At 30.5% G+C, this 17887-nt stretch overlaps 3 protein-coding genes across 3 annotated transcripts; all 3 read right to left on the bottom strand.

Annotated features, from left to right (window-relative positions):
* Positions 1 to 1958: 1958 nt before the first annotated feature.
* On the bottom strand, positions 1959 to 5548 carry LOC106437785 (probable serine/threonine-protein kinase DDB_G0280111). The gene is made up of 6 exons (XM_013878761.3): positions 5287 to 5548; positions 4435 to 4931; positions 3526 to 3691; positions 3397 to 3447; positions 2523 to 3317; positions 1959 to 2450 (listed from the first exon to the last, which is right to left on the bottom strand). The coding sequence occupies exons 2-6, from the start codon at positions 4899 to 4901 to the stop codon at positions 2091 to 2093; spliced, it is 1839 nt and encodes a 612-aa protein (XP_013734215.1). The 5' UTR covers positions 4902 to 4931; positions 5287 to 5548; the 3' UTR covers positions 1959 to 2090.
* A 1179-nt stretch (positions 5549 to 6727) lies between these two features.
* On the bottom strand, positions 6728 to 9118 carry LOC106437784. The gene is made up of 7 exons (XM_013878760.3): positions 8988 to 9118; positions 8862 to 8927; positions 8638 to 8767; positions 8412 to 8560; positions 8025 to 8322; positions 7358 to 7518; positions 6728 to 7184 (listed from the first exon to the last, which is right to left on the bottom strand). The coding sequence occupies exons 2-7, from the start codon at positions 8884 to 8886 to the stop codon at positions 7027 to 7029; spliced, it is 921 nt and encodes a 306-aa protein (XP_013734214.1). The 5' UTR covers positions 8887 to 8927; positions 8988 to 9118; the 3' UTR covers positions 6728 to 7026.
* Positions 9119 to 12767: 3649 nt separating this feature from the next.
* Positions 12768 to 13295, bottom strand: LOC106349345 (protein RALF-like 17). Its single transcript, XM_013789296.3, has one exon. The coding sequence runs from the start codon at positions 13151 to 13153 to the stop codon at positions 12926 to 12928; it is 228 nt and encodes a 75-aa protein (XP_013644750.2). The 5' UTR covers positions 13154 to 13295; the 3' UTR covers positions 12768 to 12925.
* Positions 13296 to 17887: the final 4592 nt, after the last annotated feature.

Raw genomic sequence — 17887 nt, 5'->3', positions numbered from 1 at the left:
GTTCGGTTTTAAGTTATTTTTTTGTTTTTAATCTCCTAAAATATAACCATTATTTTAAATTAATATTTATTTTGGTTTATTCTGTTAGAACGTTTGTTTTTTAGTTTTTTTGATAAAATCCAAAAATTATTATTATTTATTTATTTTCATGTTATAAATTTTAGATAATCGTCATGTTGAACCAATGGTTTCATAGTTTGTAAATGGATAATGGTTCAAGAAAAAAAAATTATTAAGACAAATCATTTTACTATAATTTGGTCGGTAGTGAAAGAAACATTAAGAAAAAAAATGTTTCAACTTCCAAAAAAAAATTGATACTTCACTGGTGGTAAATACTTATACAGTGTTCACATCAAGGTGCACATGTATATGTATGTAAAAGTATATAAAAATAAATGATAAATATATAAATATATTGTTAATTAGTATTAAATAACATTTTTGTTCTAAATAATACATGAAAGATAAAATTAAAATTAATTAAAAATTAAAAAGGCTTTGACTCTGATATCCGAAATGATTTAGAATTTTAAAGAATATCTGATTTGATCCGTAAATAAAATAAAATTTAAAAAATAATTGAAAATTTTAATAATAACATTTTATTACAAAAATAAAATATTATTTAACTTTTTAAATTTTAATACCTAATATAATAAATTTAATCCCTAAAAATATTGTAAAACTTATATAAACTATAATATATATAACATATATATATATATATATAATTCTGTACATATATGTATATATATGCATATAACAGATCAAATTTGATATCCGTTTCTAAAAATATTGGTATTTGTGATTTGTTTTTTTTTAATTGTATTTTAGTAGTTGATTTGCTTCGTATAGTTACGATGTCCATATTTTTTTGTTCAAATCAAAACGGATAACGAATTGAATCAAAACTTATAAATATTTTGCCCAACTTTATCCGTAAACAATAAAAATAATATATATATATATATATAGTTTAGCTTTTGATTTGTTATTTGTTTTGATTCGAACCGAAAAATCCAAAGTTTTATTTGAACCATGCACATAAGTTTTATATTAAAAAAAAATAAAAAAGTATATAGTGTGAACATATTTATGAATATAGTGTGAACGCGTTAACATATTTATTATCAAATCATTGTGAGGCTGCCACGTGTATATTATAGTGTGAATGCATTTATTACAATGCTTCTCCTTTAATATATAAGGGATGTTACATCTTTTACTATTACCATGTTACATCTTTTACTAAAAATATAAGCAACGTTACACAGGTGTTTAGACACGTTTACCAAGGTGTTTAGAGAAGTACGTAAGCAACAACTCTTTTATTCTCTACACTCCTTTAGAATCCGAATTACCAAATGAAATTTTTGAGTAACAAATACGAAAAGAATAACAACATCATTTATCGACTTGTGAATGCGTAAAGAACCATTAATTTTGGAAGCAGATGATCAAAACAAGACAGAACTGAGTTTGGAAGATACTAGTACTTTTGTTGGAATGCGTAGAGTACTTTTGTTGCGTTGACTCTGCAACTTATGCTATTGGCCCACGAAATTTTTTTGGGACTTTTGTTTATGATATTTCTTAATCAACTGCAAACATAAAAGTCCCCAAGCTTTAAATCCTTGGGACGCACATCCGCACGCAAAGGCTTTGGCAAACATGTCACGGTGTCGCTTTGCTGCTTCTGTAAGCAATCCATTAGTCGTTGTGTCAATCATTAATACAACGCCAATTTTATACATCAAATTACAAATCAAAACAGCATTATGATGCAGACTAGAATTCCCTCGTAATTTAATACACACCATTAAACATTACAAGCGTTGTGTCGATCTTAAATATATATCTTTTTCCAATAAGGTAATATGATCAATCGTTTGATCATTTCCAGAAATACGTTAAACATTCCGCAAAAAAAACAGATCTGTAAATTTCAAACAATCTACAGAAACAGTGGATATATATATATATATATAGCAGCACAAAAACAGAGAATGGTCATTCATCTACAAAAAAAGATTCAAGATTCTGTAATACGAGGAATAGCAATAAGCATTGAGATAGAGTGGAAGTTTTTAGAAGCCAGCCCATCCTGCAGGTTGAGCAGCTTTCTGGTTCTCTCTCATCTTCGTGTTCCCAAATCTCTGTGAACTGTTTCCAGAACTTGCGGATCTTTGTGTTGCAGACGCTGAAGACGTTGCAGCTGCTCTGAAGGACTCTGTCTCGAACCCCCATGGCTCAAAACCTTGGCTTGCTGGAGCAGGAGCTGAAGAAGCCGGTTTGCTTTTGGTCCTCACAGACTTTGATGGAGATTCCAACACAGGTTTTGGTTCATCACTAAAAGGCTGCCATGAGTTTGGATCCGAGCTTCCTGTTGACCAATCAGATCTGTCTGTTTGCTGAAGATCCCAAACACTTCCTTCAGCCCTATCTCTCTGTTTCAACAAGAACAATACAATCATAACATGTAAGAACACTGATGCAATACGCTTAGATAAGGTAATTACCGATGGAGTTGAAGACACGGAACGCATCCCTGGAGATGTTTGGTTATGTGACAAGTCTCTGCTTGGTGAGGCTGACGCAGATTTAGAGGCAAGTGTTTGCTTGAGTTCCTGCAACTCTTGCCTCTGCGATCTGCAGATAGCAGAAAGCTTTTCAAACTTAGCCGTAATCTCAGCCTTCTCTGACTTTGTTTGCTTCAACTCATCCTTTAACCTCTCTATCTCAGCCTCCAACGCCTCTTCTTTTCCAGGTTTATTACCATTATCGAGCTTCGCCGTATCAAAGTCAGCAACAAACGAGTTAAACGCATCGTCCTTTGACACTCTTGGCCTGTTACTGGTTGCAGCAGGATTAGGCTTTTTAGATGTGTTACTATTGTTGTCTTCTGATACAACAGAGGTTTGAGCATGCTGAGTGGCCCAAAAGGCACCGAGAGGGCCTCCACTAGCTTGTTCTCCAGATGATGATGGTGGCGGTGGTGGACTTCTACGAGGTGCCGGAGAAGATTTGCTTGCTGGTTTTGGTGAAACGTCAGCAGATGGCATTTCAGGTGGTTGATCAGGTAATGACTTCTGTAAATTAGCAGGAAGCTGCTCGTTGACACGAAACCAAATCTGTGTAACATCTGGTCGTTCATCAGGTGAGCCTTGAAGCATGTCTCTAATGAGATCAGTAACAGAGGCACTGTACTTGGGAGATTCAGGTATACGGTAGTTCCCGTTTAAAACCTGAAGCTTTGATTCTCCATCAAATGCACTCTTGAAATAGCATATCCGAAACAAAAGACAACCAAGAGCCTGAAACATTTGCAAACTTTAGTGTCTCGACCTCATTGGTTAATCTATATCAGGAGAAGCGTTTTTAAAATGATCATACCCATATATCGACCTTCTCACTTATAATCTCCCTTCTAAAGAGATCCCACATCTATTTGCCAACAAAGACCACATGAGAATCAAAACATTGCTCCTTACATCTGTCTAAAAGCATTATCTAGTCTCAAACCTCAGGAGCTCTATATGCTGGTGTTGTGTGTTTCCTAATATTGTCTTCTTCAATTCCCATCTCTTCTGCTCTTTCGAATACTTTGTGATTTGTTGAAACGCTTCCGAAATCGCATAGTTTCCACAGTCCATCTGAGCTTAACAGAAGATTCTCAGCCTTCAAGTCTCTGAGACAACAATAGTAACACTGATATAAATATGGTTCTTAACCAAAACGATTTTCTTAAAACCCGATTTATACGACTCCAACCAGTTTAAACCATTCTAAATCGGTTTAAAATGTTCTTAATCGGTTTAAAAACTGTTAAATTAAGTAATAATGTTAGTGCAAATCCACAAATTTGTCTGTTATTGGTTTATATATTTTGTTGATTTAGAAATCTATATAGTATTTATAAATCCAAGTAAAATATGCAAATCCGGAGGTTTTCTCTCGGATTTGAGTCTTTGTATTTTTAACTAAAAAATCCAAACAAATCCATTCAAATCCATTATAAAATCAAATATATTAGTAAATCCGTACGATTGAATAACACTTGATTTGATATAGAATTTATGAATCATTAAACCAATAACAAATGATTTTAATACAGATTTGAAAATCATAGAACCAATAACACTAGATTTATTTCGGCTTTTCAAATCCATTAAAATACAACAACCAATAACCCCTACTAAATTCTTTTGTTTTATGTATCTAATCTTCATAATTCATCAAATTAGTTTTATAATTAAATTTACAAAACTAAAATACTTTACATAAATGTAAAATAATCCGTCAACTCGTTAGTCCTTTTAGTAAGCGTCTAGTTACAGCTTATCAATTTCTTGAATATTGGATATAATAATAATCTCTAGCTGATGGAAAGAACAAAATATAACTAGTGAAAATCTGCATGTGTGTGTGTACCTGTGAGCAATGCGTGGGGACTGACAATGCATCGCAAAGACAGCATTACACACATCTCTGAAAATCGAAAGAGCCTGTTTCTCTTCAAAGTAACCAGCGCCTCTGTTCTCAATCACTTCCACAAGAGACTTCCCACAATACTCCATCGCCAAAAGAGCTTCCTTCTTGTTCCTCCCCATATCTAAGATACCGTGCGCGTGCAGCGCGACCACGTTCGGATGCCCCTTCAGAGATTTCAGGACCGAGATCTCTTTCATCACGAGCTCGAGCGACTCCTCGTCGTGGCATATGATGTGCTTCAAAGCGTACTGCTTCGACGCGTGGGAAGTGTCTTGAGCTAAGTAAACGCTGGAGAAACCTCCTTCCGCGATGAGGTTTCTTACGTGGACTTTGAGGCTTCCTATCTCGAGGTACCGGCCTTCGAGGCCCGAAGGTTCTTTCTGAGCAAATGGTTTGAACTTCCACATGGTTGGTATCAGTGGAAGTAATAAGAATGGCTGCACAAACATAAGGCGTAGATCAAGAACCCAATATGCTAAAAAAACAGTTTCTCAGATAAGAAACCAATCAAAGTAGAAAGTAGTACTCTTTGCTCAATGTTATAAAGGTGAATCCCTAACCAGATCAATACAGAACCTCATGAGCTTTCAAAACTATAGGAATCAAAGCTCAAAACATACTTCACAAGTGTAACCCTTTGAATCAGATTCCTGATTGAAACTATATACTGAATCAGAAGAACATGATTAACCGGTCCGATGAGACAGAACCTGAAGCTTCCGGGTGATCGAGAATCCGAGATCTCGCCCCGGAAACAGAGAATCCAATCAGGATAGAGGATAAAGTTTGTACCTTTGAGGAAACCCAGATGCTGATCGAAACAATCCAAATCACCAAAAGCTTAGATTTTACTCAAAGGATCGAAATCACTGTAGCTGCATTAAGATCTGCGTTCGTTTTTTGCGTAGAAAGGAGGAAACTTTACAAAGGCAATTTAGAGATAGAGAGAGAGAGAGATAGAGAGCGGTAAATCAGGGAAACCTGAACGTGGACGTGACCATCCCATTACCCATTTTTTATATATTTTTCATATATATTTCTTGATTGATTATACTCATATTTTAAGCACTTAAGTTGTATTTTAATTTTTATTGTATGTATACGTGTATACGTGTAAAAGTTAGCATTTTCTTAATGTTATCGGATTGATATGAGTTATATTTAGAGGATTATTGTTGATAGATGATGAGATGATATGCATTTGTTGTTTTGTTCCAATTCTAGCCACGTTCTTATCATTACATATAAAAAGTACTCAAAGTTTGGTTAGGTCAACATGTTGAAACGATGTTGTTTCATTGCTATCGGTTTTTCTAATTCGAATAGTAGGTGCTATAGTTGGAGAAAGATGAATGTGCTTTGTGGATGTGTATGTTATACCTGCTAGGCTACTATCTTCTTCAATCTTTGTTTGGTAAAAAAAAATATCTTGACTTGACCTTAAAAAGTTGTGGATCAAAGGTCAAAAAGATCTTTGATTTTTTCTAAATACGAAAAGAAAATTCTACTTTTTGTTTTTATTTCAGAAAATGTAGAACGTATAGAAATTTTTGTTGTTTATATTCAGTTATTCACCATGCCAACCACCTTCAACAACTGTTAAAACCACCTTCTATAGTTCTAATTTATACACGTATACATTAGACCTGTAAAAACTTCCTTGTAACGTTAAATCATCCTGACAAAAATGGAAAATGTCGAATAGTTTTAACAGTTGTTGAAACAAAATCAAAATTAAGCAATGTCCGAATCTTAGACAAGAAGATGATTTTTTATTGGGATCATCAATAGACAACACCATAGGAAAGTTTGTTTCAAAGACCTTTGGGTAATGAGTGATATGACAAGCTTCAGATAGGTGAAATAACATAAATCCTAAAGTCGATTGATGGCATATGGAAATAACCGTTGTACACCTAGTAAAAAGATTTGCTAAAGCCACTGAAATTTTGTGGCTGTAGAGAAAATAACCACACAAACTTATTTGGCTGTCTCTCCGAAAATGTTTGAATAAGATAATATAATAAAAAAACTGTTACTGAAAACAAGTTATACAATGAGGTGAGGTGACGATTTTTTTAATGGAACAAGATCAAAATTAGAAAGCATCTTTCAAAAAAAAAGATAAAAATTAAACCTTTTTTTTTTGAGAACCGGAAAAATTAATCTTTCAGACAGAAAAAAAGTCATCGAAGATTTTAAATGGTAGGTTAGTGAGCAGGCACACATTATATACACACATACATAAATATTATAGAAGAAAGGTACATAACATAAGCACACACACAAAGCAGCTTTCTCCTCATGAGAATACATAAGGCATAGCATCAGATTCGGTTGAATGTTATCATGCCAGACAGTACAAGCAACCGATTTGATCGTTTTATTTTTGCAAATCTAAACACACCATGATATGCATATTAGTATAATAATGGTAGATTTTTTTTGTCACGGGTAAGAGGTAGATAAGCTGTTCCTCTCCAGGAGCTATTTAATTATTGTTGTGATCTTAATTGAATCCATTGATAACAATCAGATCATATTCTCAGTAGTGGAGATATAGAAAAACTCAACACCAATATATATCTGATCGTTCACCAAAAATCCGTTTGAAGCCTTGTGCAGTTCCTCCAGCGCCAAAAACTTGGGTTCTCCCTTTTGTCCATCAGAGCCAAACCAGAACTGCTGGCCTTTATCAAACAAGTAGAGATTAAACGTTAGCAAACGGCTTATATCTACAATGAAAAAAATATTAAAAAGAACAAAATTTGAAATTAAGGATATCAGTGATTTTTCCCCGTCAAAAGGCCTATATTAGAGCATTATTAATAGCACAGAAACCCCACTAGTCATGCTTTAATACCTATTTCGTGGTGTTTGCGTTTGAGTTGGTCCAACACTCGCAGTTTAAAGACGGCCAATGTTTTTGTATTTGGACCAGTCACGTAATCGGACGCATGCAAATACAAAGACAATGAATTTCCTTTCCCCTCTAAGGTTCCTTTTGGGTACATCCGTAGGTACCTGGTTAAAATGGAAAACAAAACATATATTCCCTTTCTTTTGTGAATATAGAAGTTTTATAAGAAAAATATTTCACACATATAGTTTTTTTTTTATGTTTTCTATGAACTTTTAGATCTTTATAAAAAGTTATTAATTAATAATAAAAATTCAAAAAATTATAATTAAGTTTATCGGCTCTTATTGGTTTAAAGCTTTTAAAAATTAATAATCGCAAATAATAAAAGGCTTACACATTTTTTTAATGTGTGAAATCATCAAAAAACTATATTTAAATAACGAAGGTTGAGCACATTTTTTAATCTAACAAATGTTTTGGTCATATTGAAAATTGTACTTTAATTCAAAACGTGTATTATCCCTACAGACTACAATATTGTATTGTTTGTATGTATGAAACATTAGTTGTAAAGTATAGATAAATGAATCGGTTTATATAAAAAATTTACTTCCATGTGTTATGCAACCAAAAACGTATTATAAATTGAAGCAGATGGAGCAAATACCATTTGCGTGGTCCAACCGTGAACTGGTACGAGGAATGATGTTCACTAACGAAGGTGGAAAAGTGAGTAATCTTCCAAGTGAATTTAGACTTGTTCCTCTCCACCTCCATCAGTTTAATGTTTTCTGCTGTCCCCATGGTTCGAGGGTTCCAGCCAACGTCGAGGGATTGCGGGTTGACGTTTGTGATCTCGGCTGAGAAAACCGATTTGTCGTTCACAGTATATAACTCCTGCATGTTCTTGACTGGGATGCTTACCAATAATGTAGTATTGTTTGCGTCGAAACAAAACCAAGTCCCTGATAATATAACATCGTAACATATATCAAATTAAATAAAATAGAAATCATCAATAACAATTACTTGTGAAAAGTTAAGATAGATATACAGCGGTTGTGGTTAAGGAATGGAGAAGTAGCAGAGTATATGGTAAGTTTGACGTTGCAATTGACTTTCCAATTAGAACCGATACACTTGCTGTCGGTGATAACCAGAACATAGTACAGGCAGTCCTGCTGTTGCAAGATAACGATGTTCCTGTATTAACACGCATATTAATTAGGTTAAACTAATTTGATATAACCGTGCTGGGCAAGAGATATTGTATGACTCACCATTTTAGACCACCTACATAGAAATCCGATGACACACAATTCTCAACTTGTCGAGTCATTAGCTTAGACATTCCATCAACCAACATTAAGTGAACGTTGTTGTGGCTCTTTGCCTCTGCTCTGATGGTGTCTAGATATATAGAGTATATGCAGATAAGCAAACATGTGGTAGACATAAATGATTTAAACTTATATCTATGGGCATGCCTACAAGTAAAACGAACCTTCAAGTGATAAAGTTTGACCCATTTCAAGATAGTGGTCGTCTGAAACACTGCAGCTCTTGTTCTCTAAAAAAAAACTTGTTGATCGGTAGTTCTTATTGCAGTGAGAAGGAAGTCTATGTATACCTGCATATATAGGCAAATTTCCAGACGAAGGGGGCTTCAATATAGAGGTGGGCTCAGAGGTGATCCGTCATGCTTCATCTGGATATCAACTTTCCTATTAACATTCGCTCCCCAAGCATCTTATATTTTGTGTCCACATATTAAACTTTAGGGAAAAGGTTAAAATTGTACATTGGAAACAATAAAAAGCGTTCTCTAGTTTATATATAAATTAACACTCCTTTATCGAATGTTCAATAATTTTTGGCAACACTAAGGAAAAAATGAGATGATATTTTTAAACGAATTTAAGTGATATTATTGTTTTATATTAAGAAAAGAAATCAAATTTTGACTCCATGTATTTGTTTATTTCCTTAAGAATTTTAAACATTTTTTTCATTTTATATTATTTTTTTACTAATTTCATTTTCTGATTTTCAATTAAATTTTTTTGAGGTCGAATATGGGCAATAATTTGGTGACTTTTGAATATATCCATTTGGCATATATGTACGTTTCAAAACGAGACATCAGACCAGTATAGAAATGTTTGCATTGATATTTTTGCTTTATCAAAAAGCTTTAGATCGACATTTAACGTGTTAACTAAATTGAGATATGCGCTTTGCGCGGAATGAATTTATTTAATAATAATATAAAATATATTTTATATTTGTATGTGATTTCCGTAATAAAAATAAGAAATGACATGTATGAAGTAATATATAATAAGCAGTTTATAATAATTAACTCTATTAGAAAAATATGCATTTTATATTTTCATGTCCGTTTTGGATTTATATGCTTGATATAAACCAGATTATTTGAAAATTTTGATGGACTCACTCACTCACCACATCTGATATGCTACTGGCGTTAATAATAAACGTAATTTTAAAATTTTTTTGTTTCATTTTAATTGTTATTTTAAATTTAGACATACAGATTAAAAAAATATTTAATTTTATATATTTATTAAATATAAACATTATTACCAATACACTTAACTAATATATTAGAATATGAAATCAATAAATTTTGCATTGAAACGGAGAGAGTATGTCCCAAACATTATTACTAGCCCAATACTTTATATAACTAATATGTCACAAATTTTTGGCTGGATACAAATCAACTTCTAACATGTCAAGGCCAGAATAGCACCGACCTGTTTTGGACGTGACACGAATTTGCAGTCCCGGGAATTTGATAACCTTAAGAACATTATTTATTCCTTTCTAATTAAGAGACATCACATCTTTTTTCAAGCAACATGAGAAATCAAACCTATGATACATAATTATTATGTATAGGATACTTTTCAATTGCTATTTTTCAAAATCAACAAAAAGGATTCGAAGAAGTAGATTCGATCATATCTAAAATCAATTATATCAAGGATTGAATTATATCCTCCGGTCACAACTACCCTACATTTTTGATGTTTACTTCCACAAACACTATTTATTCCAACGCTATCATCGAGAATCGAACATCTTGTGGCGGTCAATTTATTTCCAGTCGGTGAGATATATGTGTAGAGAGAATCCATTCTTTTGATAGTTAACCTAAAGAAATGGTCCCACGTGAGAAAAGAAACGAGACACCTACTATTATGTTTCCGGTATTCCCAGTACCACAGTAGATATGCGTATGCGACTATTTTCTAATACACTAAGGGTTTGATTTGTTTTCCCCCAACCATCCGTAAACACGATTTTTACGAGTAATAACGGTTGTTACCGTTTTGTAACAATCATAAAAAAATGCTATACACTGATTCAAACCGCTCTAAATCTTGTAAAACTAAAAGCTGATTCTAACTAGCATTTACAGTTGCGGGTGAATAATAAAATAAATAAATATTTTTTGAAAATATTTAAAATTTTATTTAAATTAAAATATAAAATCTTTATATGTTTTGAAAATATTTAAAATTTTATTTAAATTTTAAAACTAAAATATTTTAAATAAACATATAAACATTTTATATTTTAATTTAAATTCACTAACATTATCATAATTAATTTTATAAAAACTTTGAACCAAGAATATTCAGTATAATTTTTAAACATTGATATATATATACAGATATACATATATAAAGGAAACAAAATATTCTTTGAAAAGTTATAATATAAATATTCAAAACAAATTTTATTGAAATTATAACTTTCGTCTAAACTAAATAAATAAATAAATGAAATATTATTATTAATTATATTATATTATTATTAATTAATATATTATATTAATAATTATTATGTTTTATCATAATATTATGTTTTTGATATTTATAATGTTATAGTGTGTTAATATTGGCAATTTATTATTAAACCACTACAACATTTCATAATCAATCAGTCATAAATATTTCTCAGATCCACCAATTTCTAAATGTTACAATCACCCACATATGTAAACTCCCGCAACGCAACCGCTGCGTTTCAACCAATCAGACCCTAAATAAAGAAATTTTTTTTGGTCAATGTTTGATTAATAATTTCATTATGGATTTATATTATGAATTTTGAATTACAGTATAACCTCTTTAAATTAATACTCTATAAATTAATATACACTAAAAATCTCTATAAAATAATATACTTTTATAGTTCCAAATTGAGTTTTTGGTTCAATAGTATATCGATAAATTAATATCTCTATAAATTAATAAAAAAAATATAGTTTTGGTGAAGTCCCAAGATTATTAATTTATAGAGGTTTCACTGTATAAGGAATGCGTTTTTATCAATTATATAGATTAATAAAGAAAAAGTGGCAGTACGATCAATTTCAGCTGTCTACTGTATATGGTCATGATAATATCGGTTATGATGTATATGAACCTAAAAATATCTTAATAACAAATGTATCTGAAACGGGTTCGAATATTTGTACCAAAAATAATCATATTATCCTATTCAGTTCAAATCTTTTGAATACAATTAGTTATATTATGATCCAAAATATATAACATTAGTTGTGAAAAATAAATATTAATGTATAAAATGCAAGAATCAATACCCATGCGAGTGCGATCAATCTCTAGTTTATATTATAGTCTCACGTTTCGGTTAGTATTGTATGTATCTAAATTATTTAAAATAATAAATTATTTGTGTATTAATTTCACTCATTATCTTATATTTTAGTGACTATTCATAAATAAATTATGCTTAAGTGTCAACAAATGGTTTCGTGAGAAGAGATGAAAGTTCAACTTTATTAGTATATATATAAGTGAGATCCCTTATTTTATAATCATCCAATCATTTTTCTTAATAATGCAAAAATTCATATGCTTCTTGCTTATTTTCTTGTAAGTATTCTCCGAGACACTCGTGCGAGTTTCCAAAAGTTAATCTCATAACACACAGTTTACCGAAGATGTTATATATGCAGAAGCGTCCATCGATTTGAGTGTTAGAGGGAAAAATCCATCAAGGAATCGTTATCCGTAAAATTATTCATCATATCTCATATTTGCAAATAGTGATCATTATATCATCTCCAATGGTTTATCTTATTTTCATTCTAAAAATAGATTAACTCTATAATGAAGTTGTGATATACTCCAATGGTACTCTATTTTAGAGTGGAAAATAAAGTGATGAACAAAAAAAATAATTTGTTCTATATATAGAATAAATATATTTTTTACTTATTTAGGGTGTCTCCAATCCCACTCGATTTTCCACTCTAAAATGGAGTTTACATTATATGATAATGTATTGAAGATTTGATTAGTGTTAAAAACAAAGTTTAGGTTTTTAATATCACATTTTTTCTCTTAAATTGGGAAAATGAAACATAAGTTAAATTAATTAACACAAATAAAAAAGAGTCGATCACAAGAACAAAGAAACGAGAAACAAACTTCAGAAAATAAAATTAAAACGAACAAAATGTATGAATATATATAGCCCTATATATAATTAAAAGATGAACCATGATCAAGCATATATCCTCATCTTGTTAATCACTTTGAAAACATCATCCACGTCATCGTCGTCGTCATCTTTGGCCTTCTCTACACACCGCTCATTATCTTCCTGAAAACTGCCGTCACCGCCGCCACATCCTCCTCTGATGTCTGCAGCACTAGACTCGACTCTCATGAAGAAAGTGCACAACAGAAGTGTTAAGATGAAACATATGATAAACTCTCTGGATGCAGCCATGGATCAGACACTTTCTCTTGTCTAAAACAAATTACAATATAGATTAGCCGAACTGCTTTAAAAGCTTTTTGGTTCTTTCTTTATTGTGTTGCTTTGTTATGTTTTTCACTTACAAGTATGCTTATATAAGAAATGGAATTTACTATTAATGGTATAAAGCGTTTCCTTTGCGCTGGTCTTAAGGCTAACTAACTGTTGCAGACTTGCAGTATTTGAAACTAATTTTCTCGTCCATAAAGTCATTTCCTTAGAAAATGAATTTCTTCAGTTTGGATATGAATATTCAAACTTACATTATTTATTTTTCAAAAAAAAAAAAACTTACATTATTTAACATAGAATAGAAGTATCATAATGTACAGTTAAGTCGTTAAATTAGTTTTACACATTTTACCATGACCCGAAAATCCAAACCAGAACCAAACTGATAAACCAAATCAAATCTCTCTCTCTCTCTCTCTCTCTCTCTCTCTCTCTCTCTCTCTATATATATATATATATATATATATATATATATATATATATATATATATATGTTTTCAAAGCTCTTCTACCAAAAAACTTAGTTCTGATAAAAACATCCAACCACCTTTCGAAAATCTGAGTGGCCAAGTCATGAATATGCTTTTATTTATCTTTTTGTTTATAATTTAGTTGTAATCAATTTTAATTTTTTTTCTTTACTTTAGTGATATTTTTAAACAATATAGAACTTTAAAATAACAAATTTGGAGTTTCACTTCAGTTTTTTTTCTAATTTATTTCAGTTGTTTTACATGACAAATTTAACGGATTTCAGGTAGAATACAAAAAAAAACAAATGCAACTAGAATATTTCTTGGGTATTTGCATGTGTTTATATATGGAACCGAATCAGTCCGACAAATATCTATGGACCAAAAACTTTATCCAAAAATTTGGATTCGATAAGAACCAATTCAATACTCACCGGATGACCCAAATGCCAGACATATGTTGTACGGGTATCATAAACTCGCTTAGATCATATTTTTAGTACTATACTCATAAATCTATTTTTTTATTTTTAAATAAATCAGGTCGGTTCGGATTACCCATCCAAATATCTGAAAACTATTAATAATTAATCAAAAGTTTTGAAATATATAAATTAATAAAAAATCTGATAAAACTACTTAAACTATCTAAATAACAAAAGTAGTTTTTGCAACTGATTTTAAAAACTAAAGTATTTGAAGCCAAACTACGTCAAATGCTATCTTAAGTGGACACTAAAGTCTTTATCATTTTGCCACTCGCTTGTGCATGCAGTAGTTCACTTACAAAGATCGATTTAGTGGTTATTTAGAGAAAACAAATAAAGACGTTTACAACTCCATGACGGAACTAGGGGTAGGCAGAAGAAACAAACCGAGCTGACGCAACCGAATCCAAAACGACTAAAACCAAACCAAAATATATTGTATCAACCCAAATGATTCAATTTACTTCTGATTTAAACTGAAATAAATCGAAAATCAAAGTACTTGTTTAACTAGATTAACTAAATATATTAATAATAATAAGATTTAAGAGATAGGGGAAATTTTACTTTTACACTTTGTTTGGTACCATTATTCAATTTTACCACCAATCAAAGGACATTTTCATAAATACCACATTCATTAATGTGTAAAAGACTAGACTAACCCTTACCTTATCCTCAACATATCTTCCTCTTTCTCGCTCGCCGAGATCCATCGTCTCCATCAAGCTTCGCCGTCGAGATTTCATCAAGTTTCGTCGTCGTCTTCATCGAACCTCTCCATTGTCGTCTTCATCAAACCTTTCCGTCGTCATCTTCATCAAGCTTTGCCGCCGTCGGCTTCATCGAGCCTTGCCGCTGTCGTATTCATCGAGTTCCGCTGTCGTCATCTTCATCAAGCTTTAGTGTGTTGTTTCTGGTTTCTTAATGGATTGCTATGTGATCAAGCATGTGATAGAGAATATCCAGAGCCACTTTTTCATGACTATCATGTTAAACTATCAGATTTTCAATCATACACACGTTTGAATTGATGATGAGTTTCAGTCTTTCAATCACATAAACACACATTTAGACGACACTTCTTATTTGTTTAGTATTATCTAATCATATATAGATTCCTTAAAGTTTGGATATTTAATTGATGTGTTCGTTAATCCAATCAAATGTGTATATTTTTTTGATTTTCTAGTTAATTTTTGCATGTTGGATAAGTTTGAGCTAGTTTTGTCTGCCAGATTCATGATTTTGAATGAAAGTTTATACATTTTTCTGATTTATGTTGATCTATGATGCTTTTGATTTGATTAGTATATGTTCTAGCTTGGTCTGTCAAGGTTTGATTCTCTAGACAGTTGATTTGATTTAGAGTATAATCAATAGATCACTTTTTATTGTGTGATTTTATATTGTTCGTCTGTTATGAAACTAATTTGATTTGTTAATACAGTGTGTTTTTAGATTCAAGAAGCAAGGGAAAAAGAGAGTGGTGATGGTGTTAGTTCCTAGGAGAACTACAATAAAACATGAATTATTGAGAAAGATGCTCTCAGATTCTTATAAATCTGGGTTTTATGATATTGTGCTAATACACTAAAATAATTTATAAGCTTTTATAAAGTAGTATTTGAATAACATATATATAAAGGTTTATAAAACATAAAAGAATATCTTCACTTAGACAATTTATAAGGGTTTATACAAAGATGCTCTAAGATTCTTATAAATCTGGGTTTTATGATATTGTGCTAATACATTAAAAACATTTATAAGCTTTTATAAAGTAGTATTTGAATAACATATATATATATATATATATAAATGTTTATAAAACATAAAATAATATCTTCACTTAGAAAATTTATAAGCTTTTATAAAGTAATATTTGAATAACACACACACATATATATATAAATGTTTATAAAACATAAAATAATATCTTCACTTAGACAATTTATAAAGGGTTATAAAGGTAAAATAAATCAGTTAGAAGAACTCTAAATCATTTAAAAAGTTTATAACCATTTAGAAAGTCAAATAAAAGAATTTATAAGGGTTTGTAGCATATTTTATAAGGGGTTTTAAGGATATATAAATAATTTATAAGGGTTTATAAAACATTCATAAAGTTTATAAAAACAATTTATAAATTCTATACATCATTTATAAATAATTTATAAGGGTTTATAAAAAAATCATAAATTTTATAAAAACAATTTATAAAGCTTATACACCAATTTATGAGTGGTTTTTAAGGGTTTTTAAATGGTTTATGAATCAGTTTATAACACTTTTAAAACTAAAATTAGTTTACAAATAATAATAATTCAACTTAAAACCCCGAAAATTACCTTATAAATCCTAAATCTGTTTATAAAATAATAAATCAGTTTATAAACTCTTATAAATCAATTTATAAAATGTTATAAATGTATATAAACTAGTATTTCCTTTGTAAAAATTTAAAAGATATTGTGTATCATTCATAAACTCTTATAAAAATGTACCCATCAATAAGAGTTTATAATTATTTATAAGTCTTCATAAATTGGTTAAAAATAAATAATACTTTTATTTATATACGTAATAGTAAGAGTTTATAACAATTTTTACAACGAATTTATAAGAGTTTATAAATCATAGAGAGTTAAAAATCATTTTATAAAGTTTCATAGATCAATTTAAGAGTATGAAAACCAGTTATAAATATTTATAAAAGCTTAAATATAAATACATGATATATGATGTAACCAATTATTGCACCATGAAGGATTGATTACAACATGATCACTTAAAAAATCTAACAAGTCCTTTAATATGGCGTTGAATATTCCATTCTCCTATTCTATGATCATCATATGATTATCAGGTAATCAACACATGAATACATTTTTATATTAAAAATAATCTCTAGATATAACGAAATTAATATTTTTACCAGTCCAGAAAGGTGAGGCACCACATAAGATGATATACAATATGACACCAATACTTCAAATAACAGCTTCTGAATTCTTTTTCAAAGCCTCTAGTGCTATGTAATAAGCATCGATCACCCACTATATCCTTGAACACATCTCCTGGCTTGTAGAAATCGGAGAGACCAAAGTCAATGGTTCTGAGAGGAGAGTTCTCATCTTCGTTCAGCAACAGAAAGTTCTCAGGCTTCAAATCCCTGTCCCTGTGAATAGCCCCATGTCATGACAAGTAAGCACAATCTGAACAATGTTTCTCAACAAAAAAACAGCTGCTCTCTCCGAGTAACTTCATGTAGCAATATCCTATTGAACAACTCTCCACCTGTGGAAAACCCCATGACCAAATGCACATAATGCTTATCCTCATAAGCTTTTTTAAGCTCCACAATGTAAACAATTTGTTTCTTCATGCTTCTATAAAAGCCCTAAAGTCCCTAAATCATTCATAAGAATCTATAACCATTTAGAAAGGTTTATAAAACAATTTATAAGAGTTTGTAAAATAATTTATAAGGGTTTACAAGAATATGTAAATAATCAATAAGAGTTTATAAATCTTTTGTAAAGTTTATAAAAAACAGTTTATAAAGTTTGTAATTCATTTATAAAATTTGTAAATCATTTATAAATGTTTATAAATTATTTGTAAGAGTATATAAACCATTTATAAAAGCTTATAAAGAAGTTTAAAAAGTCTATAAACCGTTTATAAAATGTTTATAAAAGAAATCAGTTAGAAGGTCTTTAAATCAT

The sequence above is a fragment of the Brassica napus genome, chromosome A3 (assembly GCF_020379485.1).
Source record: "Brassica napus cultivar Da-Ae chromosome A3, Da-Ae, whole genome shotgun sequence".
In the NCBI taxonomy this organism is placed as follows: Eukaryota; Viridiplantae; Streptophyta; class Magnoliopsida; order Brassicales; family Brassicaceae; genus Brassica; species Brassica napus.
The sequence above is the reverse complement of the archived record's forward strand: the minus strand, read 5'-3'. Positions and strand labels throughout refer to the sequence as shown.

Excerpts from the sequence above, each read along its gene's own strand:
- LOC106437785 (XM_013878761.3), bottom strand. The coding sequence starts at position 4,901 with ATGTGGAAGTTCAAACCATTTGCTCAGAAAGAACCTTCGGGCCTCGAA. Across the intron at positions 3,448-3,525 it reads CAGCATATAGAGCTCCTGAG|ATGTGGGATCTCTTTAGAAG; the intron begins GTTTGAGACTAG and ends GTTGGCAAATAG. Across the intron at positions 2,451-2,522 it reads CCGTGTCTTCAACTCCATCG|AGAGATAGGGCTGAAGGAAG; the intron begins GTAATTACCTTA and ends TTGTTGAAACAG.
- LOC106437784 (XM_013878760.3), bottom strand. The coding sequence starts at position 8,886 with ATGGGTCAAACTTTATCACTTGAAG. Across the intron at positions 8,561-8,637 it reads TATGTAGGTGGTCTAAAATG|GAACATCGTTATCTTGCAAC; the intron begins GTGAGTCATACA and ends GTGTTAATACAG. Across the intron at positions 7,519-8,024 it reads ACGGTTGGACCACGCAAATG|GTACCTACGGATGTACCCAA; the intron begins GTATTTGCTCCA and ends CATTTTAACCAG.
- LOC106349345 (XM_013789296.3), bottom strand. The coding sequence starts at position 13,153 with ATGGCTGCATCCAGAGAGTTTATCATATGTTTCATCTTAACACTTCTG.